The sequence below is a fragment of the Rhipicephalus microplus genome, chromosome 5, assembly GCF_043290135.1.
Source record: "Rhipicephalus microplus isolate Deutch F79 chromosome 5, USDA_Rmic, whole genome shotgun sequence".
NCBI lineage: Eukaryota > Metazoa > Arthropoda > Arachnida > Ixodida > Ixodidae > Rhipicephalus > Rhipicephalus microplus.
The window spans coordinates 115,518,770-115,537,309 of NC_134704.1; the positions used below are offsets into that span (position 1 = coordinate 115,518,770).

The 18,540-nt window shown below is 44.3% G+C and overlaps 1 protein-coding gene across 7 annotated transcripts in view; it reads right to left on the reverse strand.

Moving 5' to 3' along the window:
• The window catches only part of LOC119187295 (uncharacterized), a 108,250-nt gene that overhangs the window by 19,837 nt on the left and 69,873 nt on the right, over positions 1-18,540 (reverse strand). For all 7 annotated transcript variants that reach the window (XM_075895852.1, XM_075895849.1, XM_075895854.1 and 4 more), the window contains 2 exons: positions 8,735-8,952; positions 5,942-6,049 (listed from right to left, as the gene is read on the reverse strand). In XM_075895852.1, coding sequence (XP_075751967.1) covers positions 5,942-6,049; positions 8,735-8,952 — 326 coding nt within the window. The remainder of the gene's footprint in view (positions 1-5,941; positions 6,050-8,734; positions 8,953-18,540) is intronic.

Consider the following 18,540-nt stretch of genomic DNA (forward strand, 5'->3'; position numbering starts at 1 on the left):
GAAGAGGCGGTAAACTTACTGTCGGAACTCAAGGTTTCCTTTGTGAACATGCAGGCTGCCTTAGCGAAAATTCAAGAAGCCGTGGCGCACCCAAAGATGGGATTAGGAGCACTGAGTGAACGCATAAGCAAGTTAGAAGAGGTCGATGCGAGGAGAGACCCCGGTCCGACTCCTTTGCAGGTCCCAGCACAACGCAATGTACTAGCGCCACCGACTGAGGGCGCGATCCTCCGGGCTGCTATAGCTGCTCAACCATCCCCTCAGCCTAAACATGGATAGTGTGGACGAAAACTTCAGAATCTGGCAATGGAACTGTGGCGGGTTTACTCACAAAAAACCCATTCTACAGCAATATTTAAGAACTCTCGATGTTAAGCCCCAAATCATCGCTGTTCAGGAAGTTGCGTCTGGCACCCCCTTAAAAATCCCGGGTTACCTAGTAGCGTCATCACATTCAGGAGGTAGGGGAGTTGCCACACTTATCAGCAAAAGGTACAATTACCTATCGCGTGACCTCGGTGCAGTTGCCGATGGCATTGAGTACGTAATGACTGAAATTATAATGAACTCACCCAAGAAGGGTCTTCGAAGAAATAGCCTTTTTATTCTCAATGTATACTGCAGTCCCAGTTATCGCAGGGCGAGAGCAAACTCTCTCCTCAAAAGGGCTGTGAGCATAGCCAGTAGTTACCCCCTTGTAGTTGTAGGGGATTTCAACGCCCCACACAGTGTGTGGGGATACATGTATGATACCCCAAAAGGACGCGAGCTATGGCAGACTGCGACAGAAGCCGACTTGACGCTTATAACTGACAAGGATTTCCCCACTAGGAGAGGTAACTCCATATGTAGGGATACCACCCAGGACCTGACTTTTGTGAAGAATATAGATGGGGTCAAATGGGTCAACACGGCTCTAGACATCGGAAGTGACCACTACATCATCAAGGTATCCTTCGCGATTGCCCGCTTTAGGACGAAAAAATTCAAGGTGGTCGACTGGGACGCTTTTCGCGAAGTCAGAGCTGAGAGAGCACCGACGGCTGGGACAGACTTTGAAGGATGGTACAAAGGAGTCAGAGATGACGCCACGGCAGCGACCAAGGAGGTCGTCACTGACCTCGATGTTGAAAACATGGACAGCAGGTTGGCACACCTACTAGACGCCAAGCAAGCCCTACTCACGAGGTGGAAGGGACAGAAGCATAACAGGAGGCTCCGCAAGAAGGTTTCCGAGGTTAACAGGGTGATCGAGGAGCACTGCAAAACCTTGTGTAAACAACAATGGCATGAGCTCTGTGAGAGCATCGAGGGTCAGCTCAGATCTGGGAAGAGCTGGGGTCTTCTCAAACACCTTCTCGATCAGGGCAGCACCAGGTCCAGTCACAGGCGATCCCTCGCGCAAGCCATCCATCTTGCTACTGACTCTACCCCGGACGAATTGGTTGTCAACAAGCTTATCGACAGGTATCTGCGAGTCGCGGATAGCTCTGCACGCATACAGTTCCCGGACTACGTGGGGTGCGACGTGCCGGAGTTGGACCAGGACTATACTGTGGCCGAGATACGGCAGGCTCTCTTTTCCCTAAAATATGCCAAATCCGCCCCTGGCCCTGATGGCATAACCAATAAGATGCTCAAGAACCTTGATGATGACTCCATCGAATTCCTTACGGAAAAGATTGATGAGGTGTGGCGCAGTGGGGAGGTTCCCGCACAATGAAAGACGGCCTACACAGTTCTAATCCTGAAACCTGGTAAAGCACCAGGAATAGATAATCTAAGAGCGATTTCCTTAACTTCCTGTGTCGGTAAGGTCGCAGAGCACGCCCTTCTGAACCAACTCAAGGTGCACCTCGAGACCAATGACATGTACACCCACAATATGATTGGTTTCAGAGCTGGTCTCTCGACAAAGGATGCCATGAAGCTGATAAAGCATCAGATCATCGACCGGAGCACAGGAGATACCAGAGCCATCCCTGGATTAGACCTGGAGAAGGCTTTTGACAACGTTTCTCACGAATTAATTCTCCAGTCTATTGCCAGCCTAGGGCTAGGGAAGAGGGTCTACGACTTCGTGAGATCTTTTCTTTACCAGAGAACTACCAAGCTCAAGATCGAAGGGTACTTCTCACGAGAGATCAACCTCAGTTCACGCGGCACGCCTCAGGGCTCAGTTATTTCACCAACACTATTTAACATCGTGATGATCGGGCTCTCCAAGGAACTCGCGAAGATTCAAGGAATCAATCATACCATCTACGCAGATGATATAACCATCTGGTGCACCGGCGGGAGTGACGGTCAAGTTGAGGAAGCCATGCAGCACGCAATCGACGTGACCGAACGTTTCCTCCGTCCCACCGGTCTCAAGTGCTCCCCATCGAAATTTGAACTTCTGCTCTACAAGAAAAGACCCCGAGGCGGCGGCCACCATGACTGGAAACCTGCGTCTCGAAGTGAAATACGGCTTTTCACTAGTGACGGGTCCCCCGTCCCAAGGGTGGATTCGCTCCAAATATTGGGAATGTATATCGAGTCCAACGGCGCTAACGAAGCTGCACTGAGACAGATCACTACCAAGACGGAAAGTGCTCTCGGCCTCATCCGGAGGATCACCAACAGACACTGCAAAATCAAGGAAGACAATCTCATCCGCATCATACATGCGTTTGTGCTCTGCCACCTTTCGTACTCGGCGGCCATGTATAATTGGCATGTTGCAGAAAGAAGTAAGCTCAATTCCCTCATAAGAAAGGTTTTCAAGCTCGCGCTCGGCTTGCCTGTAAGCACTAGCACTGAAAACCTTTTCAAGCTCGGTGTTCACAATACACTCGAAGAGATAATCGAGGCGGAAGAGCGCTCACAGCTGCTCAGGCTTTCCGAAACCAAATCGGGCCGCAAGATACTCAATGATTTGGGCCTCAACTCTATTGACCAGTGCCCCGATTCCATGCAGATTCCCAGAAACATCAGGTCTCAGCTGCGCATCACACCCATTCCCCGCAATATGCACCCTGCGCACAACGTCGGTCGGCGTAGGGCCAGGGGTAGAGCTCTGCTCGAGCACGTCCGTAGCAACCCGACTGATGCAAGCTTTGTGGATGCTGCGCCATATGTCCAACAAGAGGCATTCGCTGTTTCCATCGTCGACTCAAATTCCAGGCTCACTTGCTCCGCCACAGTACGCACATCGAAGCCCGTGATAGCCGAACAGGTTGCAATCGCGCTGGCTATGCTAGATAGTCGCAGAGAGTCAATATACAGCGACTCCAAGACGGCTATCAAAGCCTACGAAACCGGGATGGTAGCCCCTCAGGTTCTCCGCATTCTCCAAAGCGTCAAGAGTATCACGCCCCATTCTCTCACTTGGTTTCCCGCTCACCTGGGGTCGATTGAGGGCCCTACCTCTAACCCGAACGAGGGCGCACACGAGGCCGCGCGAGGACTCACTGACCGCGCTGCCTCCACAGTCCCTCTGCCTCGCTGGGAACCCTTACTTACGTTCAACAAAATAACAAAGCACTTCTATCTGTCAAGAAGGGTATTCCCTCTCCCACACCCGGCCTTGTGCAGGGCGCAGGCAGGCACCCTAAGACTATTGCAAGCCAGTGCGTATTTTAACCCTCTGGTTCTTCATGCCATCTACCCTGAACGGTATCCAAGTGCAGATTGCCCCGTTTGTGGACTGTTAGCCACATTCAATCATTTGTTGTGGGAATGTGAAGCCATCGGCCCCGCCCTCAGTGAGGACAGGTGGGCTGCGCTTTTACGCAGCCCCGAACTTAAGGATCAAACCCTGGCCATCCAGAGTGCCCGTGAACGAGCCGCCAAGCTCGGCTTGACGGTCCCAACGTGGGATTAGCCGGGTGGCGCGGGGTCTCCCCTGCGTCTTCTCAGGACAAAAATAAAGTTTTAATCAATCAATCAATCAATGCAATATTTAACTGCATTGCACGAGTGAGCGATGGAGCGACACCTTGGTTCTGGTTTTCTTTGTTTATGTGAAGAGAAACATATTGTACAACATTGACTATTTTTCTTGGGCCATTCTACCTACAAAACCTATATTCAAAATTTCCATTGTTTTGAATATTTTTGTATATATAGTGTTTTTTTTGCACTGTTTACCATGTAATGACCAAAAATTACACACTTCTCACATTTTTATTCATTCTAAAGTATTTTGTTGTTCTACAACATATATTTTTCGAAAACAGCATTTCACTGTGCGAAGTTTGGTATGCTGCAATGCATGCTGGAGCACTTTTCTAACTGGCAAAAACAATTTCCCGAGACATATGAAAAGCAACCGTTTTCGTGCAGTAAGGAAAGCGTTAGGACTTGTCGCACGAAACCAATTAGAACATTTGAATGTTGTCACTAACGTGAAACTAGAAATATGTGAACATTCGAACTTTCAAACATTTTGATTTGCACAGGAATTTTAGTATAAGAACTTCTGCAACGTAAATCAACAGCCTACGTGCGATTTTTCAGACTGTTCTGAAAAGTTGCACACTCTTAAACGATGAATGCATGCGTTTATATCCTGCTCAAGCAGTAAAATCAGCACAGCTCATTGCGAAATAGTTGCTTTAATGCCTCCCAGTTATCCAGCGTTTTAGTGTGTGGCCAAGTTCTCTAGAACACATTCGGTGATTGCCGTGAAGCCCGCTTGACTCTCCGAAGCTCGGATATTGTCTTTATATTAAATATTCAATTTTTACACAAGATTTGTGAGCAAAAATTAGAAAAGCATTACGAAATTGCTGCTAACAATAAAGTTTGGATGAGGTGCTCACTGCTAGACCGCTGTACCGGGAGAGTCTCTATCTACATAGTACATACTTTACATGAGTAGTGCGATATAGCGACATACTTTGAGGTTTCGCTTTAGAAAATTATCTTTTGTGGTTTTCAGCAAAAATGGTCCAGGGGTAGTTCCCCACACTTCCCACTCGAAAGATGCAAGTTCGAATCGCAGCAGTACACTGTCGATTTTTATTGTTTGTGTAACTTGTACAGCTGTATTGGCTTGCTTTTTTTCTTTCTAAATCTAGCTTCAGTTGCTATGCATTGCTACGAAAAGTTACGTGAAATATGAAGTTTTTACCAAATCCCATGCAGTGGCACTGCAAATGAGTACACTTGCTGTCAAACATTTTTTTTTAATTCATATTTCATGGAATTTTTGGTAGAAATATGTAGCAACTGAAGCTCAAAAAAGGAAACCAACACAGCAGTACAAGTGACACTAAGAATACAAATCTACTACCTACAGCTCTTGGGTATTTTGAGTGGGAAGAGGGAATTCTGCCCCTCTACTACCTCAGCAAAGCCGCACGCATCTCTTAAAGCAATGACAAATCACAGACTACCAACCAAAGTTCCGCATGCAGATTGACTCTGTTTGGCCTGCACTTTCTGTGCATTGGTGCTATAGTCGTTCCAGGCACTCCCCTATCCTAGTAAACTAGTTTAACGTTAGAGTGTATGCACCTGGATCCCTGGGCTGATTGACGACGCAAACTATACATGGCCAACGTGGCCTCCACATCTCGCTGAAAGTAGCACAACTGAGAAAGTTTAGAGGCTGGTCGGGCATTTTGGTGCAGTGTGGCACAATTCCGGCGAATTTCATGGTTTTGATGCAGCTCAGGGCAAAAAAGGGCAATTGAATCGAATTGGTGCAGGTGTTGCACTCCTGAACACCGCGAAACACTTGCGTCTGCACCTTACCATTCACTGACCTAGCAATGCACGCTGTGCAAAAAGACGAGGGCAAAAAAAAAAAAAAGCAGAAGCAGTGTGCACTGCGTTTCAACTTTAGCTGGAGGACATTTATGGGTAAGTTCAACAAAGTTAGGGCAAGTGTAATTTCCACCTGGTAAGAGTGCACAGTTTCAAGTAGTACTCACAAAACAATGCAACTTACCAGCTCTTCATGGCCAAATGCCACCGATGGTGATATACAGCTGAAATTCCCATCAATCAATGACGGCTGCCTGGCATTCGTTATCAGAGACTCTTCTGGATGAGCCCACTGAAAGAGCAAAAAAGAAAAGAGGAAGAAAAAACTGTCCATTTTCAGATATAAATTTCTAACCTTCCATGTGAAGGCTTGTGCGAATATTCCTAATTCCAATTTGCCTCAATTGGAAATTGCGAAGTATTAGAAATGAATGACTACGTCTATATAATATTGGTCCACATGTAACCTCCTGTAAAAGTGGTTTTACTGCAAGATAAAGGTTCTAAGTCTTGAAAGCACCAACCCAAGTGTATGTATTAACCAGGGCTGGGCAGTATTGCGATACAAGAGTATCGCGACAGTATTTCAGAGATACTTTTCACACGCAAAGCAAGAACTCTACTCAATGAGCTACACTCCCATCAGAGATACTTTTGAGTAGCTGTATTAAGATACTTTTCAAAAATGTATTTGTACCTCAGTAGTGAAATACTTTACAATGTATTGCCCCTATCTCGATACTATCCAGGACACAGGTATCTGGTTACTTTTTTTTCTGAAATGAGGCAAGACATGTTTAGAATGGGAACCATTTTTTTTTTCTGCTCTGATCTTGGCAGTTCGCGGCGAGATATGCACTCACCATTTCTACATTTCTGCTGAGGGTGAAACTGACTCGTATCTTCCTGAAGGTGAGCTAGTCGCTTTGCTACGCGCATTCCATTGTGCACCTTCAGGCAGAACTCGAATGTGTTTGAATGATTACCTGCTTGAGCTTCCCAACACTGCTATACTGCCATTTTGAACTCCAGCAGCGATGTTTTCATTATGAGCAGCATTGTATACTGCACAATGGGCGGCAACCAACAGTGTCGTCCTTAAAATGTGTTTCCTCATGCCAATTGAATGAGCAGTGCATAATTCTTTCTCTCGCTTTTTTTCCTTCTCTATTTTTTGCAGCACCTATTTGAAAAAGCGGAGCTTATCGTGGAACCCACAAACCACCCAAAGAATTTGGTGTGTGGTGCCGTGTGCCATCAACGATACTTCTTTCTTCAAAGCATTTCCGGAAGACGCCGGCGTAGCGACACGGCGATTGGAAGGAGGTCTTCTTGCATTTTCTTTTGCACTCCTTGTTTTGTTCGTTCTTCTATCTGCTTTTTCTGTGTTTCAAGAAAACACTAAATCTTCACCTGAAAGCAAGCGCCCGTCTTCATTGTTTTTGTGTTCCATTCTTTCTTTGCGCTAGGCCACTTTAGCAAAACTGGAAACCAACTAGCCTGAACCGCTAGTCTGCTTAGAGCAAATCGTTAAAGCAAGCGCCACCATTACAGTGGCAGCAAGGGATTCGGGAGCCTTAATTCCTTTTTTTAGTCAGAGACACATGCTGACCGCTGTGTTCGTGCAGGATTAGCCGTAGCATGTTACAAGTAACGGCATTAATGGTAGTACATTGCTTTTTTAGGTAACTCAGTAATGTACTCGTTACAATTTCAAAACTCTAACGGGCAAAATACTTACATTAAGGTGGCGGTCCCACTCTGACGACACTGGCTCTGCATTTTAGGCACTGTTTGCTGACGCACCACGCTCACTGTGGTCAGAGTATCGATGTGAATTGTATCCACTATAACGCAAGTTTGTGCTCCTCTGCAGCAATAGAGTGACTTCTCGTTCGTGAGTCTTGTGTTGAGGCCGAATCGACGATGTCTAGATGACTGCCTATCTGAGAAGCTACTGCTGCTGAAGTGCAATTGACGCGCCAAATGTTTAACCTAAACAGGCTTGTGTTAAATAGCTTTTCTCGATTCGTTTGTTAATGGTTCCAGCCCTTCGCTTGAACTATGCTACTTCTAGCATAGCTAATAGTGTTGCCACCAAGTATCCAGATTTCGGTGTACAATGCATTTGACTTGCTTTCATACAGCATACGTAGTTCTTTATTGCAACTGATATCTGTAAATATGTCATTATTAACAATTATGTGCAGTGTAGGCCTCTTTGTAATGCGTTAATGGAACTCGGACTACGGTGTTAAAATACTCTGCTGCACATGACTAATCTCTGTACGAAGTATGACTATCCCCGACATAGAGAAAAGTATTTCAGTTTTTGCAAAACTATCTCTGAAATATCCCATTACGTCAATTACAAATGTATCTCAGTATCTGTATTTTAGGCTTCCACACTGTGTATTTCAATATCTGTATTCCGGAACACTTTTTCGGGTATCTCTGCCCAGCCTTAGTATCAACTGCATGTAACTCCCTGAAAAGATAAGGCTAAGCCGTGAAACACCTATCCAGAAAAAATCCACACTGCCGCAAAGCCCCACTTTAACGATAAATGAACATATTGCTTTGTAGTCGATTCACCATTTTTCAAGCGTAAGAGCTTCCTATACCAACTGATGCACTCAAAGTACAGGAAGTTTTAATAAAACATAACGTATACATCAGGGCATCACTTGCATTCTACCGCAAGTCTAATACTACGACTACTGTGGACGTTGCAATACTAGTGTATTGTGGACATTGCTAGACGCCTACCAATGAACAGGCTGCAAAGAAAGTGCTCGGGTGCGCCATCATGCTAGGATGTGCATAAAAGCTTTAAAGACGCACTGGTACTGCGTGTTTGGCAGGCTGTCGGGCTCCTCTGAGCAACTACTTTTGATAAGCACTTGACGCATGCAGACTACTTCAAAAGAGATCATCAAAAAGAATACAACTGTGGCACACAAAAAACACAACTCACGAGTGCAGTTGTCCCACTCCCTTTGTCGCTTGTCTCCGTGCACTCCAAGACAGTACTCAGGCGGCCCTTTTGTTGCGACGACAACTTCAGAATCGGGCTCAGCCTTGGCTGTGCCGACAATCCCGCGAAGGCAGTGGCCAGTGTCGACGGCGAGGACGCAGGGCTAGTCTCCACAGCTGGAGATGAGTCAATGTGGCCGCCAGTCGACACTCCTGACACTGAAAAGAGTAGTAAAAAAGGGGACAACAGTGCAGCTGTTATTTGCCAGAGGCACTGTGAAAATGTATTTAGAAAAAATGGCAGACAAAAAAAAAACAAAAAATCTTTTCACTGCACATGCAGCGTCTGCATAGCCATTATGTTGAACTGTAACTTTACGACATTTGGCCATATGAGCCCAATCCAGCTGGCAAGCATTAAAATATGAAAGTGGGCCCATACAGTTGAAACTTGAAGTGAAGTCTCAAATAAACTGTATTTACCATGTTTATGCGACTGCATGTTGTTGACTTACGAGATTTAAACTTTACATATGAAGATGCAGAGTCAATTTTTGGAACTCGAAACATCGAACGCTAGCAACAACAAGACTAATCACAAACCTAAAAGCGTTTTTCACTAGGAGACCTGGAATAGCCACAGAAATCCTGGAGCGAGCCCTTGGATTGCACCAAGCCAAATCTGCCAGTGAAACACGTGAGTGCACCGCGGAGGTCGTTTCGCAAGTTGTTTACGTACAGGTCACTAAACCAGTTCCGGTAATGATTCCCTTTTCAGCTTTCTATGTTTCCATGGCAAACTTGTCGCCTCTGCAGAGCATGCATTTCGACCACACTGTTCACGGAAAGCAGGGGTATCGTTTTCTTGTGCTGCACTGAAAAATGTAAAAAAGCACACGGAGATTTCTGTGGCTGTGCGCCTGCTGCTGCTGGGCGTGCTTATCGCTAGACCGCAGTTCCTTCACAGCAGTGAACGCAGCCATTTTGCAATGCTCAGCCCATGCACAATGGTGGAAGTGACGTACGCTGCTCCTCGAACTTCCGCCCAAATCTAACTTGACGGGGGAGCAGCGAGAGCAAGACCGCCTCCGGGCGAGTTGCTCTGAAACTACCATTAAAAAGAGCGAACCCACTCCAAATCTACCAGCGAAATCCAGATTAGTCGCAACGGAGCAAGAAAACCTGCTCTGGATCTACCAGTGAAACGCGCCATTGGATACTGCAGTGTGCTTTCAACATAAAATTTGCTTTCTGGCTTACTCATTGGATTCTGTTCTGCAGCTCTTTTAAAACGTCTCAGTAAGTTTTATTACATGCCACTGAGTTCATACAGACCCCATGAGGTTGATAAATGACGATCACAGATGTCACAATTAATGCAACCGTTGATTGAAGAGCCACTGTACTAATAGGCAGTGGCCATTTGTTTGAGGGGTACTGGTAATAATTGTCGGAAGCGCCACTGGCTCTCGCATGTTTTCATTCAGCTGTTGTGTGCTACCGATGTTTCCAACAGTCGAGCTTGACCATCATGAAAAAACTGCACTCGTTCACAACAGTGCTCAAGAAGGCTGCCATTCTCTGCGCCGAAGAAGCAAGTACTGCACAGCACGACGCAAGTTTGGAGTTTTGTAATGGCTGGTGCAGCACTGTTCAGTAATGGCTGGAGCGGTAAATCATCGCAAGTCATGCCAAAGGATGAGGCTTTCATGTCCAGGAGTCTGGATGCTTTTCGCAGCCGAGACCTTCCACCATACATGACCAAACTATGAGATCTGTCAACTGGAAACTTACAAACGGGTGCTCAATTAGGCACGCATTGCTGACTTCAGACGGCCGAGTGAAGTCCAGGCGCTGACGGTTCATCGGTTCATCGCGACACACTAAAAAAAAAAATAGGGTAACCATCAAAGGATGCCATGAGTACGCCTTCTCTGCCCCTCGTAACGGCAGGTGACCAAAAGCAGTCTGATCAAACTCCGGGCAAAGTCTCGAAGCACTGTGAAAGGAAGCCCGATACAAAGCCGAGCTATGCGATAATAAATGAAACCAGCGAGGAAAAAAAAACACCAGGCCTGTGCGAAATGCGCAGCACAGTCACACCGAAAGCTAGAAGAGTGGCCATTAAGAGCTTTTTATAAACAATCCTTGAGTAGCTGCTGCAAACCCACTTACAGAATACCCACCACCCTATAAATTTTGTGTAGTAGGCCGGCATTCTTGTTCACTTTCTCTTGCAGCTCATACCCACTGTGGAAAAGCGCCCCGCCGCGGTGGTCTAGTGGCTAAGGTACTCGGCTGCTGACCCGCAGGTCGCGGGTTCAAATCACGGCTGCAGCGGCTGCATTTCCGATGAAGGCGGAAATGTTGTAGGCCCGTGTGCTCAGATTTGGGTGCACGTTAAAGAACCCCAGGTGGTCGAAATTTCCGGAGCCCTCCACTACGGCGTCTCTCATAATCATATGATGGTTTTGGGACGTTAAACCCTACAAATCAATCAATCATCACTGTGAAAAAGCGGTCAGGAATTTGTTTGTTTGTAGCCTAGAATCCATGGCTCATACCTACTCTGGGGGATCATTTAAGAGAACATATAGTCTCATATGGGCTATAACTGCACTATTGCTTAAAACAAAAAAAAAAAAAGTTGTAAAATGAAGACAGTATATTCAAAAAAAAAAAAAACAAAGATTCCTATGCTTCATCGGAGAAGATTGGTACCCACTACGCACTTGCAAAAAATTTTGTGCAATTTTCTGATGCTGTGACTGACGATGATAAAGTATTATGCCTGAAGCTTGAGTAATGGGTTGGAGCAACCGACATCTCACTTGTTACGCAATTCACATTCTGAGACGCCTGGTTCTGAAGCACTTTATTATTCATATTAACGCCATTCCTTGCCCGACATCAAGTCTGCCTAAAGCTAGTTTGCAACAAAGTTCCAAGCAGCAGCGTGGCTCTGTGGTAGACTACTGCACTGGCACGCAGGGTACCCTGGTACGAATTCTACTATGCCCTTGTCTTTTAATTTACAGAGTGTTTTTCCTTCTTCAGCACAATAGTGGTTATGGACACAAGCGGTGGCGGCGCGCGCTACCCTTGTTGTGATCTTGTAACACCTTTCGTTGCAAAATCTTGCCCTTTCCTTCGCTTTGCCTGTGCTACGTACAGACAAATCACGGAAAATACACTCCAACCTCATTATAACAAAGAGGCATCTTACATGAAAACAGGTTAGTTATAACCAAAAATTTGTTATAAAGGTACATTCTTAGCACTATTTCTATTGCAAGAATATCCTTCATTTACTTCGCTATAACCGATATTTCATTGTATCCAGGTTTGAGTGTATTTGCAAATCCAGAAGCGAGAGGATAAAAGCATGCGGTGGCGGAGGGAGTAGGTGAGCAGGATAGCGACACCAATGAAGAAGTTAAGCTGATCAAGCGATTCTGGTAGGGCAGTCAATCGATCTGAAAGAATCGAAGGATGACTCTGAGAAAACAGTGAAAAATTGAGAAGCGTCGCCAACAGGCCGATAGCGGAAGGGAACAACGACTATCAGCACTGGAGTTTGTGAGAATGTTTCGTGAAAGGGAAACATTTGAGATACGTCTCAAGAATTGTGGGCTGGATACATTATGCAAATGGTCAAAACAGTGTTCTTCAATGCAGGAGATTGCATATGTAGTACGATCAGTTTGTTTCCGTTGTTTTAAACACCATCCGAGTTACATTGCGAGTTATGAGTAACTGTTTTTGATAACCGAGTGTGTAGGTTCGTGTGATGCTTGCAGCCTTAACCCAGATTATACTTTGCGTTAGAAACTCCCTGCTCTGAATGTCTTTGGACAACAACCATCATTCGTTGCTGCCCAAAAAGAGCCTACCCTAAATTGTCTGCGCTTTTGTAGTGCATGTAGAAGGGGCCGGTTTTTGTTGGCCCTTGGTACCTGTCGGGCGATTGCCTCCTTATACACAGAATCAGGGACAGTAACATACAAAATATCACAAGAACTTGTGAGCAGATCACAAGAGCTTGGGAGCAGGAACACCAAAGATGTTTCAATGTCACTGGGGCCAGCAATAAAGTATACCTGTGGTTTTACGTCCCAAAACCACGATATGGTTACGAGACATGTCGCTGTAAAGGGCTCCAAAAATTTTGACCATATGATGTTTCTTAACACGCACCGACATCACACAGCACACTGGCTTCTACCGTTTTCCCACTAGGGCCTCCGAACTAACGTTTCATGAGTAAGAGCTGTCTTGACGGCTAGTGAGGAAAGTAGCAAGTTCTGCAACTAATACATTTATTCTTTCAGGGTTTACGTCGTAAGTGTATGGCATTGCATCGGCTTTTGCTTGCGCATCCGAGCGTGCCTCTAGCAGTGCAGCTGGTTTGGTTTCATCGTTCGGGTGCTTTTCGCTTCTTGCGCCCACAAAACTGACGGCTGTGTGGTGTATAATCTCTTAAAGAGTGACCGCTTGTTACTTTCTCCTTTATTGCTCCCCAGAGCGCAATTACATCTGTTTTTATGAGGTGCTACATTACACGAACAATGCCGCCCTGGTTGTGTTTCCTGTTTTAGCGACTCTGAAACGCTAACTCTCTCTTGTTGCCATTAAGACGAATAATTATTTTACCTTTTTCACTTGTTCTCCTTTTTTTTATAGGTGCATGACGATAAGGATTTTTTCCCGCACCTTTACTCACTTCACTTACGCTATTAAAGAGTGCGCCAGTTTATTTGCTGCTTGCGAGTCCAGCAAAAAAGTACTCTGGTGTGCCTATTTTTTTTTATTTATTTATTTTATTTATAAATACTGCGATCCTTCAGCTGAAAGATCATGGCAGGGTGGGAAAAAAATGTTCGAGAATCGGTGCATACAAAAAATAATGAAAACACAATAAATCGTACGATTTGAATATACGAGGCGAAGGTTCACAAACGCTTATTTCAACAAATTTTTCGAGTAACATAACACATAATAACGTAACACGTAGAATACGGGTTATAGACTAACACAATAATTACAATAAAACAAATAATACAATGCAATGTGTAGTGATGGTTTAGGCGATGCTGTTTTCAAACAATGACAGTTTCTTCTGTAAAACGACATCATTTGTCAGGCTATTCCAGTCATTAATAGTTCTAGGGAAGAACGAATACTTGTGGCAGTTAATCCGTGAAGGTAAAGGAGTTATCGTTTTACTATGTCGCTTGCGAGTTGCGTAACCGGAAGAATACCGAAGAATGCCTGCATTGTCAACATTTAAATGACCATTTATTAATTGATAGAAAAACTTAAGCCGGCAAGTGCGGTTTCTGTCCACAACGGGTTGCAGACCGCTTTTTACCAATAATTCAGATACGGATGTTCTACCGTAGGAGTTATAAATAAAACGTAAGCCCTTGTTCTGCACTTTTTCTAATTGATTAATGTTACGTTTAGTGAATGGATCCCATATTATTACAGCATATTCCAACATTGGACGAATGAGTGTTTTATATGCCAACATGCGTACAGACGGGGTAGAATATTTTAAGGATCGCTTTAGAAAAAAAAGTTTCCGTAGACATTTACCTGTAGTTATATCGACGTGTTTGTTCCAGTTTAGATCATTAGTTATCCATACTCCAAGGTACTTGTATTCTGCAACTTCTGTAAGATTGACGCTATTTGTGCCGTACTGATAACATAAAGGATTTTTCTTTAGTGTTATTTTCATATAAACAGTTTTGTTGTAATTAATTGACATTTGCCATTCCTGGCACCAAGAGACGACCTTGTTGAATTGATTATTGAGCCTTATCTGATCTCCAGCAGTTGATACCTTCGTGTATAATACACAATCATCAGCATAAAGCTTTACACTTACAGAAAGATCATTCATTATATCATTTATATATAATAGAAAAAAAAGAGGTCCGAGGACCGAGCCCTGAGGTACGCCGGAATCCACAGGTAGTTTGCTGGAACAACTGTCATTAAATGAAACAAATTGTTGCCTGTTTTCAAGATACGCTCGTATCCATACTATAAGTTTCGGATTTTTCAAGATATATTGCAATTTATGAAGTAATTTTTTATGTGAAACTTTATCAAAGGCCTTTTGGAAGTCCATAAAAATGGCATCTAGCTGTTCACCTTCATTTAGTGCGGTAGCAAAATCATGGATGGTTTCAACCAGCTGTGTAGTGGTAGAATATCCACGTCTAAATCCATGCTGCGCTTTTGTTAGTACTTTGTGTTCATCAAGAAATGTAACAATCTGTTTGTGAATTATGTGCTCGAGAATTTTACAAGCTGTAGAGGTTAACGAAACTGGTCGATAATTCTTTATTTGAGTTTTATCACCTGCTTTGTGTAGAGGCTTAATTCGGGCAATCTTCCAGTCCTCAGGGAGTACACCTTCGTTCAAAGACCTAGTATATAACACACACAAATATTTCGCGCACCACTCTGCGTACCGTTTTAAGAAGGCATTCGGTATCTCATCTGGTCCAACAGATTTCTTAACATCCAGATTTAGCAATAAATTAAAGATACCCTCTTCAGAAATAGTGACATCTGATATTGGTGGTAGGTTCGCATCAAAAGGTGGGAGATGATTATTATCTTTTGTATAGACGCTGTTGAAATAGTTATTAAAGGCCGTACAGACAGCTTTTTCATCACTCTCTAATTTTCCATCTAAAAGAAATACATCGGTAGAGCACGTGCCCGGAGTGACCTCTTTCCAAAATTTTCTTGGACACGTTTTAATAAATGACGGCAATTTTTCGTTAAAATACTTTTCTTTGTCACGAAAAGATTTTTCTTTAATTTCTTCACGTATAATGCAAATAGTTGTTTTTAAATTAGGACTGTTAGCCTTGTTCGACCTTTTTTTTAACCGTTTCAACTTTCGCTTCAGCTGTAACGTCTCTCTTGTTATCCAGGGATTGTGATTCTCTACTTTCTTTGTAATTAAAGGGATAAAACGCTGCACACAATCTTCAATCATTCTCTTAAAGCAAAGCCACAGATCTTCAACGCTACGATTACTTGCATTGAAATGATCATATTCAAAGGCCAGAACATCAATTATAGATTCATCATCTGCTTTTGAAAAATTGGGAAATTTCTTCACCATCCTCTGCTGACTAAGTTCAACTCCCTTTAGCTTTAGTACCACAGCCTTGTGATCCGATATGCCATTTGTGACGCTGCACAACATGCTTTCTTTTATATTGCCACTTACAAGATATATATCTAGGATAGATTTCGTCCCCTGATCTATTCTGGTAGGGTCGGTGACTATTTGCGTCAAATCATATTGAAACATGATATCGGATATTTGAGTATCCGCAGCTTGACATGGGTCTGATATAAACGTTTCCCAATTCATATTTGGCATATTAAAATCTCCCGCTATGATTAATTTATCTTCGGTTTTTACGTGACAATGAAGGTAATCCTTAAGCTTTGCGATAACATCAAGGGAAGCATTTGGTGGCCTGTAAACGACACCAAGAAGATATTTAATATTGCCAATATACACTTTACAGAAGATGCTTTCTATGTCTTGAACGTCTGGCATTTTTACGACACGTGTATTATTCCTAAAAAGAATAGCAACGCCCCCTCCCCTCCCATTTCGATCCTTACGGAACACTCTGTAATTTTTCGGCACAAACTCACTATCAAAAACATCATCTCGTAGCCATGTCTCAGTTAGTAATACAATATCTGGGTCATGTGCTAAAAGCATGCCTTCCAACTTCTCAGCCTTATTAACAATACTGCGGCAATTTACATTTAACACCACTAAGCATCGTTCATCTAGTTTCCTCGAGCCTTAATTTGGTTAGATAACTTATATCTTGTATTCTTATTATCATCCCAGCAAAAAAACTATCCATCAATGCTTATTTTGTCAAAAACTAACTTCACTTTAGATCCACTTGCACGCTCGCGCGACGAACTTTGCCACAACTTTTTTCTGATATCACGTACACGAGCGGAAAAGTCTTCACTTATCGACAGCTCGGTGCCCTTCAGCTTGGAACACCTCTGCAGAATAGCTACCTTGTCTCGGTAATCGAGTATTTTTATAATTACTGGGCGTTTTTTGCCATTCTTTTTTCCCAATCTGTGACATCTTTCTATGCCCCTGACATTCACTCCCAGCTTTCCCTCAAACAAGTCCTTTTTTATTGTTTCAGTAAGGTCAGCAGTCGTTTCATTAGCTTCTTCCCCCAGGCCAAAAACAATCAAGTTATTTCGTCGACTTCTGTTCTCTAACTCGTCAATTTTTTTGACCGCGAATTCAAAGTCTTTCTCAAGCTGTGTTGCTCTTTGCTTTAAGTCGTTTACATCTGTTTTCAGTTCAATCAAAGGTTTTGTCTGTATTTCGACGGAACTCATCCTTTCAGTCAAGCTAGCAACTTCTTTTTCGATTTTTTCTTGTTTTGATAAGACACTGTTCATCATATCAGTGATGTGTTTTTGTCCTGAAAGAAGCTGCTGCAGTATTTCTTTATCTGAAGGGCCTGGGTTTGCTTCAATATCCCCGCAAACTAACAAATCCACGCCAAAAGCACAAATGCATGAAAAAAAGCTACCAAGTGGGCGTGGCAGCAACACTAAAAAGCGGTTTTCACTGCGGTAACATGGCGCAGGCAAGTAGGAACTAACCTGCACCACAAAGACGAATGGTTTGGTGAGCATTTCGCCCCGAGTGCCGCTGCCTGGCCCACTGAAGTTCGACGGAGGTACGTGGCTTCTTATAGCCGTTGGAAGGTCCGAGGTTGCTGACGTCACCGATGTTGGCGCATGCGTCGGAGTCGGGACTAAGGAAAGGGCGGCTTCTTCGATAAGACAACGGTGACCACGCAGCGGAATCTCGATGCCGTGAAGCTCCTTCCAGCCATGTGATGGGTCTGTCAAAACGGATTTATATTCAGCAGCTTCCGTTCCGAAGATGGTCGCCACAACCTGCACCACAAAGACGAATGGTTTGGTGAGCATTTCGCCCCGAGTGCCGCTGCCTGGCCCACTGAAGTTCGACGGAGGTACGTGGCTTCTTATAGCCGTTGGAAGGTCCGAGGTTGCTGACGTCACCGATGTTGGCGCATGCGTCGGAGTCGGGACTAAGGAAAGGGCGGCTTCTTCGATAAGAAGAAGCCGCCCTTTCCTTAGTCCCGACTTGTATGTTTTCCTTAGTCCCGACTTGTATGTTTGCAAGCTATGTTTATCAAAAGTAACTTACGTACTTACTCGATTCTACCGCACCCTTGATTGTAACGCGCACCCGATTTCCACAACGAAAAAAAAAAAAGTAAGACATCAATTGCTACGTGCACCCATTTTTCTCGCTGGCCCGAACTATCACACCACTCGAAAAAAACAACTCCTTTCGGGAGCGTCTTCCTTTTAAATATGAGGTACGGGGCAAGCTTGTGCCCATCTGACGTGTAACAGAGCATTGCCGTCACTGTAGTTTTACCGTGGACCAATGTCAGCACGCAAACTTGCTTCGCCCCATTCTTCTCGACGGTTGTGGTGCCAGGCATGTCGAAGTAAAGAGGCGTCTGATCGACATTCCCGATTTGCCCAAGCAGGTAGCCGTTGTTGTGCTGCAAGTTTAGGACGAACCTCTGAAAACTGTGAAGCTTTTCATCGTAATCCTCCGCAAAACTTTTCGCATATGCCCGTTCACCTTCGGAGGGAGAAGCCTTTCCTCTTCATAAAGTTAGTTAGCCAGCACCCGCTCGCTTTGAACTGGCTCCGCGTTAGACCTTCTTCTAA